The sequence below is a fragment of the Harmonia axyridis genome, chromosome X, assembly GCF_914767665.1.
Source record: "Harmonia axyridis chromosome X, icHarAxyr1.1, whole genome shotgun sequence".
Lineage (NCBI taxonomy): Eukaryota > Metazoa > Arthropoda > Insecta > Coleoptera > Coccinellidae > Harmonia > Harmonia axyridis.
The window spans coordinates 16,429,765-16,452,585 of NC_059508.1; the positions used below are offsets into that span (position 1 = coordinate 16,429,765).

The 22,821-nt window shown below is 35.5% G+C and overlaps 1 protein-coding gene across 4 annotated transcripts; it reads right to left on the bottom strand.

The window, feature by feature from the left end:
* Window positions 1-20,143, bottom strand: LOC123686069 (voltage-dependent calcium channel subunit alpha-2/delta-4). Of its 4 annotated transcripts, none has more exons than XM_045626034.1 (26): window positions 19,816-20,143; window positions 17,936-18,017; window positions 17,765-17,875; window positions 16,760-16,982; window positions 15,474-15,605; window positions 14,910-15,202; window positions 14,504-14,614; window positions 13,088-13,280; window positions 12,894-13,030; window positions 11,405-11,485; window positions 11,120-11,200; window positions 10,989-11,063; window positions 10,813-10,932; window positions 9,744-9,815; window positions 9,546-9,687; window positions 9,270-9,315; window positions 9,020-9,207; window positions 8,866-8,962; window positions 8,748-8,783; window positions 7,754-7,858; window positions 6,499-6,751; window positions 6,200-6,448; window positions 5,906-6,014; window positions 5,558-5,801; window positions 3,100-3,298; window positions 1-3,017 (listed from the first exon to the last, which is right to left on the bottom strand). In XM_045626034.1, exons 1-26 carry the CDS (start codon window positions 19,932-19,934, stop codon window positions 2,907-2,909), a joined length of 3,609 nt encoding a protein of 1,202 aa, XP_045481990.1. In that variant the 5' UTR covers window positions 19,935-20,143; the 3' UTR covers window positions 1-2,906. The 4 variants fall into 4 exon arrangements, with proteins under 4 accessions (XP_045481990.1, XP_045481988.1, XP_045481987.1 ...); XM_045626032.1 differs by having other exon boundaries at window positions 5,558-5,840; XM_045626031.1 differs by having other exon boundaries at window positions 5,558-5,861.
* Window positions 20,144-22,821: the final 2,678 nt, after the last annotated feature.

Here is a 22,821-nt window from a genome sequence, read left to right on the forward strand (position 1 = left end):
CGAACATAATTCTTCCATGAACCGCCAATATGAAGCAAGTAAATGTTATTGAAGAATCAGAATAAATGACATATACAGTTAAACAAAATTAAGAGCAACAAACTCGAGAATTAATATCATTCAAAAATTTTAATTCGAAGTATTAAAACTATGCGATTTATTCAAGATAGGGAAAGATTCAGAGTACATTTAAATATTAGACAATCCACATCTGACAAATTATAGGTATATTATACGACTGATCCTATATTTATATTATTGAATATATTATACCTACAGGTTATTTTATTTACATACATATGGATATAATCTCCCTTGGACAAAAAAAACAGAAAATTGCGAGTCCCAACAAAGTTTTTCCAACAAACTAAAAGAATATTCACCTATTGTTACGCTGACTATTGCAAGCCTTTGTCAGAAATACAAAAATTACTCCCTAAGCATAACTTTCAATTGTTAGGATTCGCAATAATCTGTATGATCCGATTGGGCGAATTCAACATCTTAAAATTAATTATTTGTTCTAAATGGAAGACTTTGTTAACTGACATGTACCCAATTATCAAAATGCGATGAATTGTTTCTTGCAACAAAGTCAACGTGTTCAAGTTTTCCACTTTGATTCGAAAGAGAAAACAGATATTCTCTAGATTTGATAATTAAATATAATATATCTAAGTTGCGAAATTTTCATCGTGTGACTCCAAAGTCATCATAGCCGTTCTAGTCAAAAACCATCAAACATCTGTAAAATTGAGGTGGAAAACCCACTTTGTTAACAATAACATTCAAACAAATTCATTTTTGTGACAAATGCTTAGCAAGTTTGTTGAAATCCATCGCAGAAATATCGGTTCGATTTTATATTCAAAAATACGTACAAAACTTATCAATTTTTTTTTCTAACCACTCCCACAACCGTTTTCTGCTATGAATTTGTACACTCAGTATACGATTTGAGATAAAAATCCTCAAAAATAAAATAATCTTATAAATCAATATAGATTTCAGCCTTTATGCGCTTCAAATGTTACCAGTAATATAGGAGGCTTCGCTGTAAAATATTACGCGAGAGGAATTTGAAAATTTTCCATCCCATCTCACTGGTAAAATCCAATTTGAGCTTTCCAATTCATTTTTTCAATCTTTCGATTCGCATATGATGATACTAGAACTAGAAAAGCCCATGTAGAACTTTATGTTGTTTCCAGCCCCAGTTATTTGATATGTCCTAGATAACATCGAAACTACAATTTATTTCCTCTATTTTGAAGATCTTATAACTTGATAACTTTGTCTATAGAATCAATAAAAGAAAACGTTTCGTTATCTAGTTTTGTACAGTTCCACATTTAAAATATTACTAGTGCAATTTTCTGCTTCACCGATTCGACATTGAAAATTGGTATACAGGGTGGTCCAATAAAAACATATAGTAGTTTCAGTTGAAAACACCGATTTTAGTTGGTATCTCAACTACTTCAGCCCGTGATAAAAAGTTGAATTGGAGTCATTTCGAAGGTTGAAGAGGCTAAGAAATTTTAAACAATTGGATTATTCATCTATAGTCACGGTCTACATATGGAGTTTTGGCTGGAACATCCTGTATGCATAACTACTAGAGTAATTTATATTTACAAGAAATTCTCTAAATAAACTTATTCTAGATCAACGTGTATGTATAAACAATGAGTAACAATCATAAAAATCAAAATCAACTATGATAAAATTTAACAAACGTGCTAAAAATTCTTCTAAGCAAATGAATTTGGATTCATTAAACTATACCTAGGTATATGAATAGAGATTTCGATATATTTTTTAATCAAAATATCTTCTATGTTATACATTTTCAACTGCTGCTAATCCAGGAGTATTTTAGTCACCAAATCAAAATTTCTAATCGTCCAAAGTGTTTAAAAAACAATTTGTCGGAAATCCATCGAAAAGTAAGCTGAAAATACGTTAGCATTCTATTTTCATACATTCCAATCATTTCCATCTTTTGGATTCCATAAAAAACGTGCTATAAATTTATTATATCTGTGTAAAAAGTTTCATATGTAAAAAAGAATTATCTTCAAAACTTCTGGATTATTTTTTCCAAGTTGTCCTGGAAATATTCGATTCGATGAAAAATGTGTGATATAAATACATATTTCCTAGGTACAAAAATATATTTACATGTCAAATATTCCATTCAATCAATGCAAATAAACTGAAAACTCTAATATCATGCATCTCGATGTAACTAGGCATGAAGATTTCCGGGTTTCAAAAAAAAAAATCCAACCTTCACGCTTGTATTCGAATCATAAAAAAGTTCCCCTAGTTCAAATCTAAATACGCTCAATCTTCCACGAAATATTCAGCTATTGAAAAAAGTGAGATCATTGAAAAATATCCAAATGGATTTAATGTTCCGTTATTCCTGAAAATCATTATAAAAAATTCCTTGTTGGTGATATGGCGTTTGAGATATGTTTAAATGTGATTATTACTCGTCTATTTGAATTTAATCTCGCGAATTATCCATTTTTTTTTCAAATGTATATACAGAAAAACATCCAAATTTCAAGCACGCAAAAATAACAGCAGCTATGTTGTGATCTTTATAATTCGAAATAATCAAATTACTATTATTGTCATATCTTTTTTTTTTACAATTCGCAATGTCAAATTAAAATTCATCCTATGATAATTGAGATATTTACAACTACATCAAATATCTTCTAGAATCTAAAATCTCCGAAGCAAAATCTGATTAGCTTGTATGTACTTGAGCTTGTTTATAAAAAATGATATGAGCAACTGTTATAGAATTTCATGAATAAGTTATTGTGTTAGTGATAGTAGTTTTAAACTCATTAACGAATTTATATACACCAAATCCCTCTTCTATCAAATCACGACATTAAAGAGGTCAGCAATATTTTCCTTGAAAAGAAGACCATTAAAAGGAAGACCTGCGACGCATATGTAGATGACGCTGATCCACAGATATGTATCTCTATTTCCTGAAAAAAAAATCAAATGCAATTAGTAGACACCTTCACTGAAATGAATAAAGGTTGAATCAATTTAACCAATTTTCTTTACCTCAGGATGATAGTTGATGCACTTGGTGGGCCTTCTTCTTGGCAAACTGTCCCTATGTTTGTGCACACATCCTCCATTAGAAGCATCGTACATAACTTCTTGTGGTAGTATGCTAAGTTGCTTACTACCACATGGACACGTGGTATCGACCACTAACAGAATCAGATTACTGTGTGGTATCTTCTGTACACTGAAAGGCCTGCAAACAATTGAATTTATAGCGATATTTTTCAAACGCAATGAGCTCTTTTATATTTACATGCATAGATACAGTTAGTTGATGAAGGTAACCAATAATATACGTGAGGTTTTTGATGACAAATTATCAAAATACTCACCATACATCTAATGATCTATGAGAAAGATTAGCTCAATTTCTTCAATGATCTCAGTTATCTTTCACAACATTATCTTGGCTTGTATGAGGCATAAGGATGCCAAGAGAGAGTAACAATGGGTAATAATAAATGTGAAAAGAATAAAAAAGAAGTGAATCAATTAATGATAAATTTCCTATTTCACATGTCTCTTCAAAAAGATCGCAAATGTTGAGATAGGAAAGCCAAGGTGACCATGGTGCATCTTCATATCTTCAAGCCACAAGATATGGAGTCGAATTCTTCAGTAAGTTCATCAAAACTCATGAGCAATGGCTCTATCTTGTTGGAACCAAATATCGTATTGTAAATGAGTGCCCTGCATACAGTACCATCAAATGTAAAGGCTTCTTGATTAGGAATCATACCCTTAACAACCTTTTGGAGGCCAACACACTTGCCAGAAAAGAAGCACAAACTCCTTTCATCGGCCCGGAACCTTTTCGTGGTGAAGACTAAGATACCTACAAGAAAGAGTTAGAGGAAAAGGAGGTAACCGAAAGAGAAAAACTCTGGCGGAATCTTCCTGATTTGGATCACTCCAAAAGTTTCTTCAATACTTTGACTCTACAAGATAATAATAATAATAAGATTTATTTCCCAGAAATTAATACACATACAATCAGTTATGAAATATCATATTTGTAGGCAATTCACAAAAAAAAAAATGCAAGAAGAAAAAAAAAATTTTATAAGCAATCCAAACCGGGATCGCATGAAATAGTGAAAATTAAAAAAAACAGATCGCTCTCAATGTTCTGAGAGTGCCATTAACCAGAATTCACGGTAATCCTGTCAATCTCATCCGTGGACATACCTCTCAACCAGATCTTCAACCACTTTTTATATAATGTTGGACTATTCACATTTCTGATATGAAGCGGAACCAGCGAGAAGACTCTTGGAGCCATATAATAAAATGATCTCTGACCTACTGCTTTTGTTGCTCTTACAGTGACATATTCCGATCTTTTTTTGTGCCTAGTGTCGTGAGTATGGCTTATAGACGGCAATTCCGTTTTCCTTTTGTACTGCTGGCAAAGAACTCTAAAATAATAAAGTTTTTCCAATTCGAACATGGTTACTTCCTCGAAGAGCTTTTGGGTGGGATAAGTCCGTTCCTTGTTGTACATTATCTTGAGGAAGGTTTTTTGTAAAACTTTTAGTTGTGTTTTGTGACATTTGTACGCTCCACCCCAGGATGATATTCCATATTGTAAGTGCGACTCAACCAGTGCATGATACAAGATTTTGAGAATACCATCGTCCATGATTCTTTTCAGGCATCTGAATGTAAAGATCCAAGAAGTATCTGGATCTTAGTGAGAATATGCTACACCTCCTCACTGGATTCCTCACAGGGCATTGCCGCCTTAGGAAACACTCATGATAATGGGTCTAACAGAAAACAACGAGTGCAGATTCTATGGGGAGGAATCACCTGGTGAAGGAATGCCTTACCATCGCTAGCCAACGCAAAACCTCTCTTGTACACGAAACTTATAGATGTGAGGAATTAGCCTCCTTGAAGCCATCCCAGATATTGGAGTTCATCAGATTTCTGGAACTGGAAGGCGAGCTGTAGATCACGTTATGGAGAGAATATCTCTGATGGGGGGCACAATAAACCATTAGGTCGTAGTGAAACGAAACCTCCTCAATTAAGACTAAATCTAACTAGTGATTTACCCAAGATTTTCTGGAATTGATGGAGAATAAACCAGTGTTATTCCAGTTTCTTAGTTTGAACACTGTGCAAATCTTGTTCAGACAGTAACGCAGCAGTGATCAAGTTTCAGTATGTTGAGTAATAGAAGAACTGTATGAAGAAAGAGCATATACCTATGCCATCGAAATTGGGTAGAAAGAGATGCCTTTCACACTAAACTTATAGATGTAACTGCTGGTACCTATGAATAATGGTAAATGAACGTCAACCTCTGCCATTTTCTTGTGCATACAGTCCCAATTATAATGTAAAGGTTTCTCGTGGTCACCAAGTAAATGACAGTAGGTGTCAACAAAAACCCAAAATTTATTGGTTACCTGACACGTTATAGTTACTACAACTCTTATGTTACCTTTCACATCCAGTCACGTGACAATTCGTCAATTTACCCTTGAGAGGACTGCTTTGCCCACTGAAACTCAACCTCTCAGGCTGCAATATGTAGAGATCGACTTTCTTGTCGCAAGGTCTAATTCCAAATTGTTCCATTTCAACACCATCCAAAGGATCAGACTCGAACGGAGGGGTGAAAGAGGCAGGGTTAGAGGCTGGTGGAGGTGCCGCAATTGGTACATGGTCCTCCATTCCATCCTCACCTGTGGGATAATCGTATTCCGAATAAATGTCCATCAGATCTGGAGAGGAAATCGGAACACCTATGGAAACTTTATAGAAAACGAGAACATATAAAAGATATTACCATCTTCAGAGTAGGAAAGCGCAGCACCATAAGCTTTTTCAAGGTGGAGGAAGAAACATAACACAACCTTCAGGATCAAGTTGTACACGATGCCAAAGGATTTGAAAGGCTGGAAAAGATTGCAATTTTCAATTGAAGTTTAACGTATCTTATGAAGCTCCATAACTCCAAATCTAGTCTTCTACTGGACTAAATTTGGTTGCATTGGAATTTTGGCTGTGGGTTGATTAAAACTTCTCAAGACTTATTGGGTATTATAAGAACGGGATTAACGTACTGCATGATAAAGCTTACCTTTATAGTCGAAGAATCAGCGCTGAAAAATCCTCTGCTGTTCGAGCAAACTCCTTGATAGTCATAAACTGGTAGTTTTTTATAAATCCTGTCTTGTACCAGAGAATCCATGATGGTTCCATCTATTTGACCAAAAAATCTCCCAGTATGCTCCGGATTCTCTGATATAATTATGAACCCATTATTGTCTAGAATGTAGCAGTCCAACTTGTCGCTGGTGCATGTTTTATTGCAAGAAGACCCTGAACACTGTAAAGAAACTTTGAAATGTATCAATCGCTATCTAGACGATTTCTTACCGTTGATGTGATATTGATGAAATGTTTGGCTAGTGTGGAATGGAGATACTGGACCCCAACAACAGCAGCTGGTGCTTTATGTCCTTTATGTTCGACAAATACAGCATGCGTTGCTGTTATCATAGGTGTTCCTGAGGTACCTACGTCGAATGGTACTGAATAGACGAAACTTTCTGGTTCTATCGAATGTTGGTCCACTGCTCTTTTATACCAAGTTTCGTCCATTGCCCGTACGTTATTTTCGCTGAAATGCCTGAAATTCATAGAAAATGTCTGTTAGATACAACTATCAAAGATACTTTTGAAAAGTATCTAGAAAGCCAAACCACTCATATGTTAAATGTTTATTAACAGGCCAATTGAAGAGTCCCCAGTCTACCATAGTAAAACACATTTTTTTTTTGGCAAAATTCGATTACATTATTCAACATAGTTGCCTTCGAGGGCGATACAGCGATTATAGCGATCTTCTAACTTTTCGATACCCTTTTTCTAGTACGATTTGTCTTTCGCTTCAAAATAGGCCTCAGTTTCGGTGATTACTTATTCATTGGCGCTAAATTTCTTTCCAGCGAGCATTTTTTGAGGTCTGAGAACAGGAAAAGTCGCTGGGGACAGATCTGGCGTATACAGTGGATACAAAAGCAATTCGAAGCCCAATGCAATTTTGCCATTGTTTTTATTGATTTGTGACACGGCGCATTGTCTTGATGAATCAACACCTTTTTTTCTTCAATATATAATAATCGCTGTTGATGGTCTGGTTCTTTTGGAGGTATTCAATGAACTTTTCTGATTTTCCTGGTGCAGACCCCGAAAACTCTACATCAAACCATGATTTTGCCTCAACTGTATTTTTTCCCCTCAAAAATCAATATTTTATCAGCACACCAAATTCTTTTTTTCCATATTTTTTCAAATAACAAAAGTAGCTACACTCACAACGAAATATCTCACAAACTAATGGTCGGACTGCTGTCAAATTTTGACACGTATCGTTTGAAGGTTGGTACTAACTAAAAATCATATGGATTTAATACTAGCACCGCCATCTGTGCATCAGACCGGGGACTATTGAATTGGCCTTTACTCATTCAATTTTTAATGTAAAGGTGTCAAGACTGGGGAGCGTGGGGTTATTCAATTAGTACTCTTCTACCGATCTAATTCTTTTGGGAATGATCAGTGCCATATTTTTATTGGTGAGGTTTGAATTCAATGTTGTTTTAATTGCAACAATTTTTGGATAACTTACGGTTCTGTATTGAATTCTGGTTTTCCATCATGATCTGTCCATCTCAGAAGTCCACTACGGGTTGCCACAAAGGAGAGAGTCAATCCAAAAATTTTGTAGCCACCACTGAAAAATACAAACAATTATTATGGATCCAAGACGATATTGAAGAATCTCTAGTGGATTTTCCTGGTAAAGGGTTTTGATTCATTTCCAATTTCAGGGTACATCTAAACAAATTTAAAAAAAATCAGCCCATCCACCTCCCAGTGATATTCTCGAAAACTGTAAGAGGTAGGTGATGCATGAAATTTGATTTATACATCAGTAGCTATATCTACAGCAGAATACGTTCCAGGAATTCCAAGGCAGATAATGTTTATTGGCACCAAAATCTTTTCTGGCTCTCATAAATTGTCTGAATCTGCTAGTATTGGATCAGTTCATTCGTATTATTAAAGTTCTAGAATTCATAGATCGTATTGTAAAATGTAAAAAAACATGTTATAACATTTTTAGTAGACACCGAGAAAAAAAGCTGAAATGTTAAGATGAATGATTAATTTCCAAAGGACAAACACATACTTACTTATCCCGAATGCATTTTATAAGATTATTCAGTGAATATTATCAATTAATCTACAATATGAAACTGATCGTTTTTTTTTATTTAATTCAATAGAACAATTCGTAAATGTGTTCGTGAATTGAAAAATTAATGATAAAAAAAATTACATCCGTCGAAGTAACTTAAACACTCAAAAAATTAAAAAAATAAAGGGGGAAATATTTATTAGGATCTTAGGAAAAAAAATAATGATTAAACACAGAGGTTGTCCATGCATATATTGCCATAAGACACAACATCTCAAAATGTAAAAACATATAACAATCTCCACTTCCAAAATGATCATGAAATGAAGTACATAGTTGCGCAATAAAAAAAACACATAAAAAAACAGATAAACAGATAAAAGATTATATAAAATAAAGGGCTAAGTACGTGTTACTTTACCTTTCTAAGTAACTTTGGAAAAGGTTGCCAATAGGACTAATGTGCAAAAAAATAAGTGAAGATTAAGTATATATTAGTGCAATGCTAAGTAGATATCGTATTTGAAAACAATACTTACTGGTTATCAGTTTCTCTTGAATGCGAATTTCTTTTTTGCATTATTTCCTCTGTTACTTTAGCGTCCAAAACAAGTGATTGCAAAAGAGTTTTATCACCTAAAAAGCACAGTTGATCATTAAACAAATGATGACCGAATTGATGATATTACTCACAAAAATATGCATCCCTATCATGTTTCGTTAAGGTGTAATGATGCTCCCTCTGCAAAGGCGACCTAGGTCTTACAGACATCCATTTCCATCCAGGTCTTCTACTTCGGGAAAGAAAATGAAGCACTCTATCTTCAGCAGTTCTGAACCGTTGTTCTCCAGATTCGCCGTTAGTATATTCGCAATATACCCTAAAAATAATAGGCATTATTATTTTCATCACAGATTCGACCTTTCCAGGTATGATTCTTACCAATCTGGATGCACTCGCCAATTGTTGCCTTTGAAAAAGTCAGTGACTGAAATTGAATGAAAAGTTAATTGGATTCTCAGAATATCTCCCATCGGAATCAACACACAAAGAGCAAAGTCGACAATAGGGGATATTGGGTGAGGTGTACCACAAGGGTCTGTATTAGGCTTCCTACTATTCAATATTTTCGTTGCAGATATCTCAAAGATGATGAGCCTCTAAGTGAAGGCTCTCTGATAGAGAAATCCCTTAGCATTATCGAATTGAAAGTCTTACCATTTTTTTGGCTGTGCTTGATCTCCTGTTCTGCTAGTAACTCCATCATACCATACCCTTCTGGTATGGCTAAGCCCAGCGAATATGGTGTACCCTCTATGGGCTTATGAAAATATTTGTATCTTCGTGTTGCAACACGTCTCTATCAAAACAGATAAATGTCATTTCAAATTTTAGCAAGATAACTAACGCACTTACCATATTGTCATAGTGTACTTTCACCCCAATTTCCGTTTCACCTTCTTTTTGCTCAATCATATCATGTCTCAACTGAAACAAGTGATAGAGCTATCAGAAAACGTTTCTCATTTACTCTGAAGTATATTAATGGTTGAATATTTAAATTTTTGCCAAAAAATGACTTGGATAGGCATGAGAGGTTAGGATATAATTGATATAAATATCGAAAACTATATAAGATACCAAGGAATACCAGAGCTACCTACCAAGAAGTATCTTATAGATATAAGAGTGACTAAATACTCTTTCAAAAGCATCATTTATCGTTTTCTTAGAAACTTTTTAGAAGTATCTTTAACAACTCTACTTTTCTGCTTTGAAAATTTTAGATGGTATACTTGAGAAGGATTCACGGCTTGGCTTGATTTTCAAGCTACTTGGCTTGAGCTTGACTTGATTTCAAGTCAACCTTCAGGCTTTGTTTGATTTCATAATTTTCCATCCAGGATTTAAGACACATACGGCATCTTATAGATTTGTCGTCTAACCTATTGCGGGTTTTTGTAACTGCAAGAGCAGCTCTGGAAAATTGTTTTTCAACAGGAGCTGAAGATGCTGGCGTTGGTAAAAAAATCCTTGGCCATTTTGGCCAAGTTTGGAGAGATATTTCTGAAGCTACCAAAATCTACCAATAGATTTCATAGAAATGTGAAAAAACTACTAATAAAGTCACACTGGCGAATGCTTCAGTCTCTCGGCGCTCGAGGAATACCCTTATTCAGTCTAAGCGCGTACGAGATTGCAGAAATATATGCCGTGCGACGCGTGTATATCAAGCTCAAGTAATATCAAGTCATATGATATCAAGTCAAGCAATTAATATCTAAAATCAAGTCAAGTGAAGCTCAAGTATGTAATTTTTCACTAGCTTGATTTTCAAGTCAAGAAATTGGTTAAAATGTCAAGCTTCTTGCCTTGATGAATCCATAAATGTATTTGATAAGTGAATAAGTATCTTGCATCTAGAGAAGCAACATCAGATATTAATTCAAGTTCCTTTTTGAAAATAAAAATTTCAAATACTCACATCTAGCAGAACAGAATGATTTTCACGTGGACCACTCTCATTTTCTACCAATTCGACTTCTGTCAAATCAACAGAAACATACTGAGGTTTGAGCGTATCTTGATACAGATCATTGTTGAGCTGAAATCGAGTTTTCTATCAATCCTGATACCAAAAACAAACTTTGATGCACTTACCAGAGGTCTCAAATCTGGGTGATACAGGACATGTCCATTGTTGTTTACCATAAATGAATAACCATTCACACCGAGCTGGAAAAAAAGAGAAGGTAAATTTCTGAAGAATATAGTCTTGCGAGATCACTTACTTTGTAAGCTGGTATGAGTTTCTTGATGTGATCTATGGACACATCTGTACCAACAACTCCCAGAACATTGGCCACACGTACCTGAAAAGGTACGTCATTGATAATTTGTACAATCTCAACACATTACCAAAAAATAAAAGATCTTGAATGGTGTTAAAATGAATAATATGAACTATTCGAAGAGATATGGACCCAAATTGACTTGTAGTCTTCCATGTATGGTAGTGCTGATTTGATAACCACCAGAAGTGACTAAATTACTTGATTCAATATTTTAGAACTTACAGTGTGGTTTCGGCGATCAAACACAGGTGTGGTGACTGTTGTCATTAGCTGTCCTTGCTTTGTACGATCGAAACTATCAGCCTACAACAGAATAATACTCAATCAATGTTCCCTTTTTAATTTGGTTCATTTGTATCAAAATTTGCGATGTATATTATTAACTAACAAAGAAACTGCAATACAAAGAAAGTATAGCAACGAGTAAATGATTGAAATTTGGAGAAAAAAACCAAAGGGTTTACAACTTTTTTTAATAAATTTGTTAATAATGTGTTTGTCCACCGCGATTATCTATACACCCCCCAACACGTCTCGGCATTGATGCAATAAGATGGTCTATATCTTCTTGAAGGATACTATCCCAAGCTACCTGTACTTCATGTCTCAGAGCCGCCAAAGTCCGTGGGACTGGGATTAGTTTCCAAGCCCTCTACCCATGATGTCCCAAACATACTCTATGGGCGAAAGATCGGGTGATCTGGGCGGCCATGGCGTAGCTTCACATAGGTCGCTTCGAAAAAGTTTAAACTAACTCTGGCAACATTAGTTCGGGCATTATCTTGCTGAAATATTGGATTCTCGAGCCGGTTAAGGTAAGGGAGAACATATAGCTCCACTATTTCTTGAAGGTAACTCAGCACTGTCATGTTACCTCGAATAAAGACTTAAGGTGACCTTCTTGCATGTGCAATAGCACCCCATACCATAACGCCTACTGTCCGCTGTACATGCTCAAAATCAAACTGAGGTTCATGTCTTTCTCCCCAACGTCGTCTAACGCTTCTTCCGCCATCATGTGCACCCAAAGAGAATCGAGATTCATCAGAAAAGACGACTTGATGCCATTCCATATTCCAATTTTGACGTTCTCTGGACCACTGGAATCGTTGCCGGCGATGCTCAACCGTCAGAGGTAACACAAGATGGGGTCGACAATGCTGCAGTCCAAACGACCTTATCCGGCGGTAAACCGTTCGGACAGTTACAGGATGGCCTTGTTCTCCTAACCACTCATCAGCCAAAGATCGAGTTGTCGCAAATCGGTCTCTGAAGGTCATAAGTCTTAGATCGATCTTGAATTTCATTTGAGCCCCTTCGTTGTCCGGTGCCTACTCTTCTTCGATTTTGGGCATTATCAAACCACGCTCGACAACATCTCATAACAGTGGTTGAATTTCTGTTCGTACGGTTAGCGATTTCTAGAAATGACAACCCCACCTCCCGTAGACCAATAATTCGACCTCTTTCAAATTCACTTAGCTGGCGATAAATTCCGCGTACACGTGCTCTAGGCATTTCAACAACATCTAGACATCGACTTTGGATCTCCTCGAACAGCTGGTTTGTTGAAAATTTAAAAAACTTGCAAAAAACCACTACAATATTTAAGTAACAAAAATTGTTCACATGAAAAAACCTCCACAATTTAAACAACTCCTTCTGGGTGTTGCAGTTTCCTTGTCAGTTAGTATATTTTTCATCAATTTACCTTGCCACCAACATAAGCTGCTGTCCACTGAATGGGATGATCGTTTTGGTACATGACCATTGGTCGTGCCATAACCTCTGTGTAATGAAGAACTTTTCTTTTTATCTCGTTGGCACTCTTTATTCTCGTGTAATAACCTGAAAAATTATCAAAGTCAATACAACATAATCACCTCACAGATTCGTTGAAGTTACCTTTGTTTGAGCAAGCCATCCAGTGCATCTCATCAGCATTACTAGCATCTTTTCCTATGAGATACGTGAAAACCCTGACTGGCCTGTGCGGAAAATTGTATTGCTTGAAAATTTCCTTATAACTAGATGGTGGACCATTTGTTATCAACATTATTGCCTGATTGCATTGAGAGCCTTGTCCAGTTCTATTGTACTGAAAATAAGAATCAATGAGAAAAGCACGTGAAGTCAAGATCGCAAATTGGTGTTTATGTAATTCAACATAGAATTGGTGATACTTTCAGCACAATGTAAATTTTTGGATACATTTTCGTGAAGAAACGAAAAAACATGCAAAAATAGTAAATGCATGCTTGGAAGAATCCATTATTTTCATTTCGGTATCTGTCATTAGGCAAAGTTTTGATAAAGATATGTTAAAAATTCGAGAGGTGATTCATCCCAGGTTTTTCATTTCCGTGGAATTTTTTCGAATTTGCCTCTGTTTCACAGTTATAGACCTACAAGGTGAGTAAGAATTATCTCATAGGAAAATGACGTACGGTCTTTTACAATCAAGGAATCATCTACCGCAATTTTTGAAATTTTCTCGAATTTTACACGAAACTTTGGTTATTCCATAAACAGGATGATTCACCTTGGAGGTTTATTAAAAGTTTATGGAGCACTAATCCTGACTCTGTTAAGAATATTTGCATATGGAGGTTCGATTCAATGATCTTTCTCCCTAAAAGTAGTCTGTGACTTCGGCAAAACATAAAAAGAAATTGAAAGTCCATGTTTCGATAACAAAATATGATATTTCATGAATTGTAATAAATTGTTCGTGGGTATTATTCAGAAAACATGAGCCAATAAAGTTATCATTTACGAATAATTAATTATAATTCATGAAATAACAAATGTTGTTCCCAAAACATCGATTTATAGTTTCTTTCTGTTTTCCGAAAGTCACAGACTACTCCACTAAGTTAGAAATTGTCATTCCATGACCTGAACCAACCTTGAAAATTTTAAATATCTTTGTAAATTATTACTTTCAAAAGTTAGTTAATCCAGACAAAAATTAAACGTGAGAATTTGTCCATATCTTTGAAGGCTGTTAATTTGAATTTGAATTTTTGTTATATCGTCACCAAATGTCCCATATATTGGGCCCAAATCATGAAATTCACATAAAAATCAATGCTGAATCTGACGGATAAATTCTATATCGAAATAAAAAAAATATATCTCAGTGATTCAGCATGAATATTTATTACACTATTTCTAGATTTGAGTTCAATCAAATGGGTAGTTTTTTCAATTATATTGAAAAATGATCTGGCAAAATGATAGCACTCTCTTTCCTGAAACAAACTCGCAAATAATCATTTTAAAGAAAACTAACTGAGTATTACCTTCGTCTAAACGTACCTTGTGAAGTATTTCGAATCCTGTTATAAGTGCTGACGTAAAATTGGCCACATTTTCGGATTCAAAGGAACCCAGTGAGTCTTTGAGCATTTTTAGGTTTTCAAAATTGGCCTGGAAAAAATATCAAATTTTTTTATGATATAATAATGAAGAAACAATGTTTCTCCCCAATTGGAAACATCAAACATTGTTTGTTGTAAAGATACTGAATAGAAATTTTATTATTATTCTATAAGTAGAATGAAGCTGTTTGAAAATAACTACAATATTTCATTGAAAAAAAAAATGCCGCAGAGAAGCACTGAACGCATTTACGTATTTAACGTATTTACTTCAAATTGACGTCATCGTAAGTTATACGAAAGTTTTTTTGTATATTCATTAACAATATAAAATTCTCCTTCACCTGAACAAGAACATCCCTGGTACAAGGTACACTTTCTTCTGTTGTCGTTGAAAATTTATAGACATTGACAAAATCATTATCAGAAAGTGTATCCAGAATGGATTCAACCGTCAATATGGCAAGGTTAATCTTTTCCTTCTTCATTGAAGCCGAGTTGTCCACCAGAATCACTATGTCCTTAGGAGAGGTAGCTGCGTTAATATACCAGGCGGAAGAACGAAAATCATATATATTTCTTTCATTTCTTGGTCGTTCCCAAATTGTGGATATGTCTTCTGGAGGCCAGGCTATTCCTGTTAAGAGGAAGTAAGTACGTAAAGTATTAGGGTGCACTCTCATTCCAATTGCCTACTCAGGTACTGCCAACCTGTCGATCCAGAGCTGATACGATTAAATCAAACAAATATACCTGACGATCTAAATCTTATGTGAAAGAAGACCTCACAGCCATCGTATTAAAAAAAAAATTAAAAAATAAAGATTTGATCAACAGGTCACAGATACATAAGTAGTCACTTATACGTATACCCCCAAATGCGTAGGTAGGTAAACCCTGATACGTGCCTGGATATCGACGTAAAAAACCAGTTGAGCTGCCGAAAAATTGCCAAGAAAGAGACGGATCTCCTTCATAATTATTAACAAATAAAGGATCTAAATGTTCGGACCACTGTATTGCATTGTGCACTTCAGAGTCTGAAAAAAATCACATTAGTACAATCCTGAATATTATACTATCAGTCTGATAAAATGTAACCCCAAAGAATTTCAGAGAAAAAAAAACCTTCGACAAAATGAAGAAATTTAAACTCTCAACGAAGCAGACGAAGAAAAAGAAAGAGGAGTCAATATGCAAGCAGCCAGATCGACAACAAGGATATAAATTCAGGTGTTCCACAAGGATCAGTAATAGGTTACTTATTGTTTAATATATATTCGTTGCAGATTTACAAAGACGACGAGCAATCATACAGGGTGTAACACGAGTGATTGGCCATAGCCTAGTGGTGAATGAAGGTCATTCAGGCCTTTCAGAAAAGTAGCTAGTTTTGTATCCTAAGGCTGTTAGTTTCGGAGATACAGGGTGATTCATGCAAGTTGGCCTAAATTTCTGATTTCCATAACTTGGGAATCAGCAGTCCGATTTTGTTCAAATTTTGAAGATTTAATAATTTCATGCAGCCCTTCAAAACGATTTATGTAATTTCCACATTTTCAGGGCAGTACTCAGATTATTGAGTTTTTCCTTTAGACTTCGAAATCTTTATTTTTGACACGTTTTAGAGAAATATCGTTATTGCCATGAAAAAATATATAATGCAGTCAAATGAATTCAATTTTTACTTTAAATAGCACACTTCTCTCAAAGGAGAAGCAAACGAAACAATTCATGTGTTATGTAACTTTTTTGAAATACGGTCCTGTCTTTATTCCTTTTGTGATAATATTTGATGTAATCTGATAATTTTTCGGATTTTATAGCTTTCTGTTCAACTCTTTCTCATTGAAAACCCTCAGCACCTACTGATTATTGTAACAGGCTGCTTAAAATATCAATTAGAAATATGCTTGATGAAACTGTGAATTCTTTTGACACTTCTGTACAAGTGCAAGTGGTTGAGGTAAACTTCATTATTTTTTGCTATTGGTTGTCTTTTTGGCAACGATCACTTTAAGATTAGACGAAATAGCTGCACAGACCAAAATATAAGAGAAGTTAAGCTTACTATAGAAGAAAGTGGTAAAAATGTAAGAAGATGAAGAAAGTTCTTCTAGCTGATATTGTTATTATTCTTTGAGGTTACCTAAATTGATTTCTGCAATTTGATAGTGTTTAGTGATTTAATAACCTTCTTCGTTGATCCCTGGAGGTAGTAGTATTGTGCTGAGACTTGTATTGACTGGTAAATGGTCGAAATGTGGATTTGGTGTTAGAAGCATCTCTCTTGTACCATCAGCTGGACGTCCATCTGGCGCAAATACGTTCAATCTTTGAGCATTATAGTATTTGAACGGTTGTCCATTATCGGACTGTGGTGTTAATGCTGCTTGTTCGGCTGAATCCATGATTCGCTGTACGAAAAAAAAATTAGAGAGCACTGACGTGGAAATCAGTTGCTTTTTGCGCGCTTTTTCAAACTAGTATTCATGAAATTTTAGGCATCTTGTGAGTAATATATATTTTTCTATTCTCGAATTGTGTCAACACCATTGAAAAACCCAAATATACAAGGTGATTCACCGGCCTATTAAAGGTTTATGAAGAATTAATCATAATTTTGATTAACTCATGAACCGTTGAGTTTTTACCCAAGGTATGGCATATTGCCAAAATTGTCATAAAAAAATGTATCTAATGATGCAATAATATACTGTGTGTGTCATTTGAAATAAGGAAGTAGTTTCCGGTAAAACCAGAAGTTGTAGAGATCTGAATATATTTTAGGGAGGAAGATCATTGTCTCAAATCCCAATATGCAAATTTTCAGCTCAAAATTAGGATTAGTTTTCCATAAACGTCTAGTAGGCCTTCCCGGTGAATCACTTTGTACATAGGTTCACAAATCTTTGAAAAACCAATGTCAGTTCCATCTTATGGGAGGTTTTTTAATTATTGAGTAAACAAAATTGTTATGGCGGTAACGACGAAACCATTAAATGTATTTTGTCATCTAACCCTGAACCTATACTGTAAATTTAAAGTTTCTAGAGTTACGCAGTACACGTCGGACGGAGAGAATTGATTTTGACGACAAATTATTCATTAAACATTGGAGCAAGCTTGCTCTTTTCCTGGAGCCAGAATTATTATGATGTACCCTTACAAAGTTTCCTTGCGTTTTCACTTAACTCACCATAACAGCGCTCATTTTGAAATCCATCATATTTTTAACTTCTGCCGCCATTTCCCTAATTAAAAGCAGTCCATCTTTCCTAGCTACATTAATGTTAACATCGTGATATTTCTGCAAAACCAAAGCCATATTTCAAATATCGTAATGAGAAACTATAGGCAATAATCTTACTCTTTGCAATTCGTTCATCCTGGTACAGGACTTTCCAATATGCCATAAATCTACACCAAATTTCAAGGCCCAGTTTTTCACGCTGAAAAAAACATTATCGTATTCATCATGAACTTCAATCCTGATGCTAAATAGTGAAATTCAAAGGAATAATATTTCAGTTGCCTTTGTTATACCTTCACAAATACACATTAATATTTCCTCCAATATCTAAACTAAATTGAGTTCCCCTGCTATGTATTAAAATTCAGATCCCGTTTTTATTACAGACTAAATCTCGTGGATATATAAATAAACGATGTCACTTCTATAATCTCCAATAACCTCATCCTTAAACTTACTCACTGACCTAGGTTTCATAATAGTCATCAACAAATAGGAAAAAAAAATGTCTGAATTTTGAGTCACAAAAAAAATCAACTGGAAATAATTTAGGTCTTATTCTTGTATGGTGGGTGGTTAAAGATCTCATTATCTTACTGACTTATTGCTAATTGGTGCAGGCGCCAAAGACATTCATTCAATTCATCACAGTTTCAATTATTTGAAATTCAATCAGATCCAGGCTTAGTGAAGTCGATTTATCAAACTTACGTACGAAAACTAACCTATTTAGGGCTATAAAGATACTGGATCAAATACAGATTATCTACAACATGTTGATTCAAACATGTTGAATCTTTTGATAATAGTCATCAACAAATAGGGAAAAAATTGTCTGAATTTTGAGTCACAAAAAAAATCAACTGAAAATTATTTAGGTCTTATTCTTTTATGGTAGGTGGTTAAAGATCCCATTATCTTACTGCCCTATTGCCAATTGGTGCAGGCGCCAAAGACATTCATTCAATTCATCACAGTTTTAATTATTTGATATTAAATCAGATCCAGGCTTAGTGAAGTCGATTTATCAAACTTACGTATGAAAACTAACCTATTTAGGGGTATAAGAATACAGGATCAAATACAGATTATCTACAACATGTTGATTCATAATAGACATCAACAAATAGAGAAAAAATTGTCTGAATTTTAAGTCACCAAAAAAAATCAAGTGAAAATAATTTAGGTCTTATTCTTCTATGGTGGAAGGTTAAAGATCTCATTATCTTACTGCCTTTTTGCCAATTGGTGCAGGCGCCAAAGACATTCATTCAATTCATCACAGTTTTAATTATTTGATATTCAATTAGATCCAGGCTTAGTAAAGTCGATTTCATCAAACTTACGTACGAAAACTAACCCATTTAGGGCTAATAAAAATACAGGATCAAATACAGATTATCTACAACATGTTGATTCAAACATGTTGAATCTTTTTGGGATGAAATTGATTTGAGGAAGGAAAATCTGTATAGAAAAATACACATCGCTGAATTTTCTTAACAAGCAATAGAATTCCTAAGGATAAATGCTATTTCTTGTCAATATCTGAAATAGTTCTTCAGAATTTTATGTGACGAATGAAGAAAACTATCTTTTTGTATGTGATAAGGTATATGATTTTATGGAATTTTATTTTAGAATGAGAGTGGGAATGATTTGTGAAAAGAGCTGGTGATTTTTCTGGGGTGATATTGAAATATGTATCCCTTAGGATATCTTGTTTGTGGATTGAAATAGTTTTTCAAAAATCTTTGTGACTGATGTAAAAATATATTGTTTTGATGAGGTAGGTATGTATATGATTTTATGAAATTTTTTAAGCGTGAAAGTTGATGTATTATGGGTTTCTGGATAGGATTAGAGAGGTGATATTGAAAAGGTGATCCTGGCAGGATTTTGTCTTTGCGGTATGTCTCCCTGTCGCAGATCGGTATTTGTCAAAAATCCCTTAGCTGATATTTTCCAACCATTTACTTCAACTACAAAATACTCACTCATTATGCGGTATGTCCTCATCCTGAGCAAACGAATTCGGCAAAAGTAGAAGAAACGTAACAAGAGCCAAACAGATCCAACCGAAGCTCCTTTCAGGGATACAATTTTCACTCACCATGTCCCTTATGCTCAACTCTCGCTAAATCAATCGAAATATAGTTGTGAAGCAAGCCTTCCAAAGCCACTTTTTTCACGTGACACGTACCGAAATTGTAATTTTCATTTCGTTCCTTACCACACAGAGCAGCAATTGTGTGCTGTGCCTAATTAATAGAAAAGCGTGTCAATTTTGAGTCAGAAAATGTATGCTATAGTACACACCCCGAGTTGGTCTAATGTGTGTGAAATAAGCGATGCCAGGATTACGCCGACGCGCCGTCCAACCCTTAACAGACGCCGACGCTTTAAAACTACGGTTGCGTAATTATACTACGATTGGAGACGAAAGGTCAATTCCCTGGAAAGACGGCAGAATTATTCCACTCTTTTTTTTTAATGCACATTAAGGACCATCCGAGGATTATTGTCTTGGATTCTATCAGGAAAAGAGGTTGGAATGCCGGTTGCGATAGGTTTCGATCCTGAAATCATACGTGCAGGTACTGCCTAGTTTTTCAGTTCCACAACATCGCGAAACTAGGTTACCGGAATTTTAGGTCAACATGTGACTACTCTCCGTTTCAGGTTGGTTTCGATTTGAATTCGAATATGCCGTTTTTGTAATAGCGAAATCATTTTTCGATTCGCCTGGATGAAGATGAGAAAAGCAGGAAACAAATATGTTTCAAATTAGACTAACTGACGAAGAAACTGCAACACCCAGAAGGAGCTGTTTAAATTTTACTTTTTTTTTGTAAAACATAAAGGGTGTTTTTTTAGAGCTATAGAACTTTAAATTGCAATAAAACAACGATGGATTATTCGATTGACATGGATTTTATTTATCCGCAAGATAATCTTGTGGCATTACATTTTAAATATGATTTCTGGCATATGACCGCCACGGCTGGCTCGGATCTAGTCCAATCTGGACGTCCAATTTTCGATGACTTTTTCCAACATTTGTGGCCGTATATCGGCAATAACACGGCGAATGTTGTCTTCCAAATGGTCAAGGGTTTGTGGCTTATCCGCATAGACCAATGACTTTACATAGCCCCACAGAAAGTAGTCTAGCGGTGTTAAATCACAAGATCTTGGAGGCCAATTCACAGGTCCAAAACGTGAAATTAGGCGGTCACCAAACGTGTCTTTCAATAAATCGATTGTGGCACGAGCTGTGTGACATGTTGCGCCGTCTTGTTGGAACCACAGCTCCTGGACATCATGGTAACGTTCTGGCCATAATCGTTTTTGAAGAATTACGGACCAATGATTCCACCAGCCCATAAAGCGCTCCAAACAGTCAGTTTTTCTGGATGTAACGGTGTTTCGACATACACTTGAGGATTAGCTTCACTCCTAATACGGCAGTTTTGTTTGTTGACGTAGCCATTCAACCAGAAGTGCCCCTTATCGCTAAAATGGACGTAGTGCGCGATACGTATTCCGCACAGAACCATTATTCTCGAAATAAAATTGCACTATTTGCAAGCGTTGTTCAGGCGTGAGTCTATTCATGATGAATTGCCAAACCAAACTGAGAATAAATCAGTTAACAGCTGTTAAATCGGTCGCCATCTTAAACAGCAATGCCAACTTAAAGTTATATACCTCAAAAAAAAACACCCATTAGATAGTATAGCAATGAGTAAATGATTAAATTTGGAGAAAAAAATCGTGAAGGTTTTTTCATGTGAACAATTTTTGTTACTTAAATATTGTAGTCGTTTTTTGCAAGTTTACAACAAACCAGTTGTTCGAGGAGATCCAAGGTCTATGTTTAGTTTTCGTTAAAATGCCTAGAGCACGTGTACGCGGAATGTGAATTTAAAAGAGGTCGAATTATTTATTGGTCTACAGGAGGCGGGGTTATCATTTCGAGAAATCGCTAACCGTACGAACAGAAATCCAACTACTGTTATGAGATGTTGTCAAGCGTGGTTTGATAATGTTTAAAATCGAAAAAGGGTAGGCTCCGGACGTCGAAGAGGCGCCTATGAAGTTCAAGATCGACGTCTAAAACTTATGGCCTTTAGAGACCGATTTGCAAGAACTCGATCTTTGGCTGATGAGTGGTAAGGAGAACAAGGCCATCCTGTAACTGTCCGAACAGTTTACCGCCAGATAAGGTCTTTTGGACTGCAGCATTATTGACTCCATCTTGTATTACCTCCGACGGTTGAGCATCGCCGGCAACGATTACAGTGGTGCAGAGAACAACAACATTGGAAGGTGAAATGGCATCAGGTCGTCTTTTTTGATGAATCTCGATTCTATTTTGGTGCACATGATGGCCGCAGAAGGGTTAGACGACGTCGGGGAGAAAGACGTGAACCTCAGTTTGATATTAAGCGTCATATACACCGGACAGTAGACGTTAGGGTGTGGGGTGCTATTGCACATGCAAGTAGCTCACCTTCAGTCTTCATTCGAGTTAACATGACAGCTCTGCATTACTTTCAAGAAATAGTGGAGCCATATGTTCTCCCTTGCCTTAACCGACTCGAGAATCCAATATTTCAGCAAGATAATGCTCGACCTCATGTTGCCTGAGTTAGTTTCAACTTTTTCGAAGTGACCCTTGTAAATCTTTTGTCATGGCCACCCAGATCCCCCGATCTTTCGCCCATAGAGCATGTTTGGGATAGTTCAGGATTTCTGAGATCCTGTTCAAAACATTACTAAACCTAGTGCAAAGCTCAGACGGGCACTGCTAAACAAAGTTTTTCGATAGATTACTACCAAACTTATCTGTGAACTAGAAGATTTATTGCAGGTATTGTAAACAATTGATTTCTGGCCATGGAGATAAATTATATACATAGATGACACTTATGGATATCACATTTGTATTTTGTAAAATATGTACTGTGTATTTGGTACTTTGGTCTTTTTTCTTCCTC